General features: G+C 37.0%; 1 protein-coding gene across 1 annotated transcript; it reads left to right on the top strand.

Moving 5' to 3' along the window:
• The first annotated feature begins 1,771 nt into the window (after positions 1-1,771).
• Positions 1,772-5,760, top strand: LOC135831484 (nardilysin-like). Its single transcript, XM_065344002.1, has 2 exons — positions 1,772-5,342; positions 5,429-5,760. Exon 1 carries the CDS (start codon positions 2,047-2,049, stop codon positions 5,305-5,307), a length of 3,261 nt encoding a protein of 1,086 aa, XP_065200074.1. The 5' UTR covers positions 1,772-2,046; the 3' UTR covers positions 5,308-5,342; positions 5,429-5,760.
• The last annotated feature ends 533 nt before the right edge of the window (positions 5,761-6,293 follow it).

Here is a 6,293-nt window from a genome sequence, read left to right as displayed (position 1 = left end):
GAATTTTGAAATTGTGCTTGCCCCTTCAATTTTTAAGATAGGCAATTGGTCATAATAACATTTTTTGTTCGTCCACTCAAGTACTATGGGTTAGGGGCATCAATAAAATGATTCAAACATCTGAAGAGTGATATTCCAAAACTCGCTTTGTCCATTTTTATCAAAGTTGGGTTTTTAGTGGTACCTGGTAGATGAAGTATTAACTCACATCCCTACATCATCAACCTACCAAAATGAGGTGTTAAACTCACCTAAATAGCCAATTCACTAAAAATTAAAAAAAAAATAACGTTCCAAAACGCGTTTTGTCCATTTTTATTGAAATTTTTTTCAGCAGTATTTAGTGGATGAAATGTATACCTACACCCCTACATCATAAATCCACCCAAATAAAGTGCTAAACTCGCTAAAAAAGCCAATTTACCCGTTTAAAGGGAAACTGTTTTTCCTCTCTCCTGAAAAGTTGTGAAAATGGACAAAGCGAGTTTTGGAATATCACTCTTCATCTTCTTATTTTAAAAGGATTTTTCAAAATAGATAAATTTTAGTTAAAAAATGGGGTAATTTCTAATTTCTTCAATTTGCAGACAGTAAGAAAATGTTTGTATTATTCAAATCGTGCCCCTAACCCATAGTACTTGAGTGGATGAACAAAAAATGTTATCATGACCAATTGCCTATCTTAAAAATTGAAGGGGCAAGCACAATTTCAAAATTCAAATTTGGGGCATTCAAATTTTGAATCAGGTTTGCCCCTTCAATTTTGAAGATAGGCAATTGGTCATAATAACATGTTTTGTTCGTCCACTCGAATACTATGGGTTAGGGCCCCGGCATCATTTTGAATGATTCAAACATTTTCTTATTAGTTATTTTTGATGAATTTTTCAAAATAGGTAAATTTCCGGTTTTGCGGAGCACGTAGCACCTTTATTTTACAAGATAGGCAACTTATCATAATAACGTTTTTTATTCGTCTCCTCGAGTACTATCTACATTTGTATTTAACCAGACGACTCCGGATTCATTCTGTATTCCGTGCCGAACACTTTAATTAAATTAACTAATAAAATTGAAAATAATAAATAGGTTTAGGTACCAGTGGGACCTAATGTACATAAGACGTACATTACAAATTGTGCAGAATATCTTGTACCCTCCAAAAAAGTTTAATGTTCAATATTTTGGTTGGTCACATATAATTACATTATTATTTGCAAACTGTTGCATAAAAAAATTGAATTAATTAGAAAAATTTCATTTTTCAAAATTTCATTCTTCAAGCACCTACCTAGTACCTACATACACCATACAGGGTGAGAGGGTGCGCAGAAATATCAAAATTACATGCTATAAAATAAAATTGAAAATATTATATTCAATATACAAATTATTTAGAATTTTTAGGTTTCATTCTCACTTCTCAGTTATCTAACTGTTAAATTTTTAAAATGTTAAAATTTTTTCATGATGTCCATGATTTTAAACTTCGTATTTTAATATTCCTCATTTTAATTTTTTATTCAACACAAAATAAAAAATTACAATCATAACTCACAAGCATTAAAGGAAAAATAAAATGGAAAGAAATTGAAATTTGATTTAGTCATTTTTGATTTTGATTTTTTCAAGTCTCAAGTCAAAGTCCAACCGAACTTAGCCGAATAGCTTGGCCGAACATTGCCGAACACTTCCGAATGATGTTGCGGTTCGCCGTAAAATTATCCTGCACTCAGATACCTGTCTGGTATTATCTATGAAAGATTAATATCAGCTAGAACAGCTGTGTGGAAAGCCTAGTTTGAAAGGCAAAAATGTACAGTTCGTAACATAAACAACAAAATTCGCGTGTATTAAATGTATCTCGGAAGAGTCGGAACTCGGAGTTCAAATCGGTCGTTTTTCTTTCGATTAATTTTAAATAGTTAAATATGTAACTCGTAAATTATTCCGTGTGATTTTATCTTTCGTCATATCCGTATTATTGTTCGCACATGCCCGTACGTTATCGCTCACGTAACGCCTCATTACGATGAAAGAATTGGTATGCGATTTTTCTTGAATCAATTGGTTGTGAAGTTGTATCTAACCTTACTCATCTTGCTTTCGCAATCGTTCAAAGTGAGCAGATCGACACAGGAAATAGAAGCGAAAAATACTATGAAAAAGCTGAAACGTGATAACAGCAGCAGTCAAAAACCTGCCGTACCCGGTAAACCGACCATACTACCAGCGCCGGATAAATCGCCGAGTGATAAGAAAAAATACAAAGTAGTTCGACTTCCTAATAATCTAACGGCGTTACTAGTGTCAGATGGACCTGAACTGTACCATATAGAAGACTTTTACAATATATCCGATTCTTCGAGTAGCAGCGGCGCATCGACGAGTGGTTCGAGCGGCGAAGAAGACGACGACGATGATCCGGCGTACGAAAGCTGTCGAACATTGGAAAATGTTAAAAACGATAAGTTCGCCGCTTGCGCGTTATCCATCAACGTTGGCAGTTTCAGTGATCCGAACGCTATACCTGGTTTAGCGCATTTTCTAGAACATATGGTATTCATGGGGAGTAAAAAGTACCCGAAGGAGAATCAATTCGATGTTTTTATACAGAAGCACGGCGGATCGACGAATGCGGTTACATCGTGCGAATGCACGACGTTCTATTTCGATTGCAACGTTCGTCATTTGTTCAAAGCGTTGGATATGTTCTCTCAATTCTTCATTTCACCGTTGCTGAAGAAAGAGTCTATGGTTCGCGAACGTGAAGCCGTTGATTCCGAATTCGACCTGGCTACTTCGTCAGATTCGGCTCGAATTGAACAATTGATCGGTACTTTTGCTTCGGAAGAGAATCCAGTCGGTAAATTCATGTGGGGTAATTCGAAAACCCTCAAAGATCGCGTATCCGAAGACGAACTCTACGAATCGTTGCGGTCGTTTCATCAGCAGTATTATTCGGCTAATTTGATGACCGTAGCCATACTAGCCAAGTTACCTATCGATACGTTGGAAAATTGCGCTCTAGAGTGTTTCACCAGCGTTCCCGATCATCAAGTATCTCGTCCTACGCATAATATCACGAAACCGTTATTCGTTCACGAAAAATTCCATCGAATGTATTACGTAACATCGGTGAAAAACGTTACCAAAGTCGTACTTATGTGGGAAATGCCACCGGTCGAAAGTCTCTACCATAGCAAACCGGACGAACTAATTAGTTGGCTCGTAGCTCACGAAGGCAAAGGTAGTTTACTATCGTACTTGAAGAGTAAACTATGGGCTTTAGGATTATGGGGCGGTATAACCAACGACTCGGTATACTGTAATTCCCTGTATTCGTTATTCCGAATGGAAATCGCCCTATCCGAAGACGGCTTCGCTCATCTAATGGATGTGATCACAGCGACGTTTAGTTATCTGAAACTAGTTCGAGCATCGTTACCGCAACGCAGACTGTACGACGAAGTAAAAACACTGAGCGATTTAGATTTCAAATTCCAAGAAGAACAAACTACCACCGAATTCGTCGAGAACATAGTCGAAGATATGCATTACTATCCTTCGAAAGATTTCCTAACCGGTCCTCATTTGTATTTCAAGTATAGTCCGGAAGAAGTAACCAAACTGTTGGAATACATAACACCCGAAACGGTCAATATCATCGTACGAGCCAAAGAATTCAGCGATTCCGTAGTCATCGATCAGGTCGAACCTTGGTTCCAGACGAAATACGGATCGGTGCAGATCCCTCCGGATCAGCTATCGAATTGGCAGAACGTAGAACCGTACCCGGAGTTCAAATTACCGAGCAGTAATCCGTTTATTTCGAGTGATTTTCGCATTGCACTACCTGCCGGCAACGAAAGCAAATACCCGACTAAAATAAAGAATAATCAATTTATGGAAGTATGGTATAAATTAGATACTGTGTTCAAGTTACCAATAGCCAGTATCAATTTGCACTTTTTATCGCCGGCCGGAATGAGTACGAGTAAATCATTAGTAATGCTGGATCTGTTCGTTGGTATGATCACATATATACTGATGGAAGATACGTATCCGGCCAATTTAGCTCAGTTATATTACGCTATCGAAGTTTCGCCCAGAGGCGGTGTTCTGGTAAAGATGAAAGGATTCAATCACAAATTACCCAAACTGCTCGCCACTGTGATCGATTGTATGAAGAATTTCTCCAAAGAATTCAACGTCAACATGTTCAACACTCTAAAAGTCGAACTAAAGAAAACGTATCGTAATACTTTGCTGAAACGAAACAATCTCGTACAAGAGTTACGCTTCACCGTCATCGAAGAACCGTATTTCAACACGAGCGAAAAATACGGAGTCGTTTCGCACATACACGAAAAAGAATTCGTCGCTTTTATCGACAGCTTTCTCGGTAACTCGTTCGTCCAATGCTTAGTTCAAGGCAACATCTCTCGCGAAAACGCCATCAACGTTTGTCACAACAGCGTCAAGATGTTCAACTCGAAACCAATCGCTAAGAAAGATCTACCCTACGTGCGAATCAGACGTATACCAGTCGGTCAAAAATGCGTTTTCATGAGAACATTCAACGAATTAGACAGCAACTCGGTAACAGTTAACTACTTCCAATGGGGTAACGCTAACATGATGCAGTACGTTAAACTAGAGTTATTGGTCAAATTGATGGAAGAGAAGGTATTCAACGTTCTGAGAACGCAAGAGCAGCTCGGTTACGAAGTTTACTGCACGTTTAGGAATAATTTCGGTATCATCGGCTTCACCATAACCGTCCATTCGAGTACATCGAAATTCGAAACGTCCTACGTCGAAGAACGTATTTCTCTATTTTTAGACGATTTCTCCAGCTCTTTAAATAACTACAAACACGACGAATTCTACAAAGAGCGCGAAGCCTTGATTAAAACCAAAAGCATCGTGTACGATAATCTGAAACAGGAAGTCGATTACAATCTACACGAGATTATCATGGAAGAATACGTATTCGACAGACGCTGGAAGGAAATCGATTGGCTGCATAAAGTATCCCTATCCGATATCAAAGCGATGTTGACGTCAATTACGAAAAAAGGCAGTGATCGAAATAGAAGACTGACTATTCAAGTCATCGGTAACAAAGCCGATCCTCCTACCAATGTCGCCTTAATGGATGACCAAGCGTTTGATTTTCGATTACTCGAAGGAGAAGAAAATTTAAAAAATTATTACGTCAAAGAAATCAAAACTTTCAAATCGAATTTATTCCTGTATCCTAAATCGAAAATAATGAACGGTAAAGTTCCCAGTATACGGTGACGAAAAACTACTCGCGATAATCGCCATCGCCGCCGGTGAGTTGGGTTTTGCTTCGATGTTGCGTTTTTACTTTTTGGTCATGGTCGTACTGGTCTTTAATTCGTCTTGTTTTCATTTTCAGTTATCTACGAAAAAGATAATGTGTCGATGATCGCGCCTAAATTCATACACGAGTCGATGTTTTATATGTACGAAGATGACTATGGTATTCGAAATTTTTGTACGTTCCTTCGTAATTGTGTGCGTTTTATTGGCTACGCTCCTTATTCGGTTACAATTGTTCAGCGATTCGATCAACATACTCATTCTATGAAGCTGTGTTCAAAACTCGAATAAAATTTTTTGTCAATTTTGAGCTACCTAGTCTAATGTATGTTTCGCATTTTTTTCTTTTTTTTTTGTATGCGTTTATATTATTCGAAATCGCTAAATAAACGTGCTATTTGTTTCGAATGATTGATATTCCTTTGAGAAGAATTCTAGGTGATGTGTTTGGTAGTTCGGTATTTTTTTTTTCATCGATTCCGAAATGACTGTATTATGAGAGCACGAGCACTTTTTGTGCGCAGATTTACAGTATATTATCAATTGAAAATTACTCGATCATCACTAACGAATATTCATATTACTCAATGTATATTAGTAATACGAGTTTGTTGCACTGTTTTGATTTCTGGAATTGACACTGACGACGTCATTTTGTACTCGTTTAAATCATTAACTTAAAAAAAAAATCTAAAAAAATAAATCTCTAATCAATTTAAAAAAATTATATAATTTAAATATATAAAATTTAATAATTTAATTAAATTAATTCTAATAAACGAAGTTAATATTATATTTACGGTGGAAAGCTGGACTTCGAATCATCATCCATGCCCCTGAAGCCTAATAATAGGCAACGCATTTGGTGTATTGTAAGTAGCCTACCGTGTCATTAATGGAACATTTTTACAAGATTTCTCTTTTTCAATTGAAAAACATAA

Source organism: Planococcus citri, chromosome 1 (assembly GCF_950023065.1).
Source record: "Planococcus citri chromosome 1, ihPlaCitr1.1, whole genome shotgun sequence".
Taxonomy (NCBI): domain Eukaryota; kingdom Metazoa; phylum Arthropoda; class Insecta; order Hemiptera; family Pseudococcidae; genus Planococcus; species Planococcus citri.
This window is presented reverse-complemented; position numbering and strand designations above follow the sequence as displayed.

Bases quoted from the DNA above. Each gene is read 5' to 3' on its own strand.
- LOC135831484 (XM_065344002.1), top strand. From the start codon at position 2,047: ATGCGATTTTTCTTGAATCAATTGGTTGTGAAGTTGTATCTAACCTTA.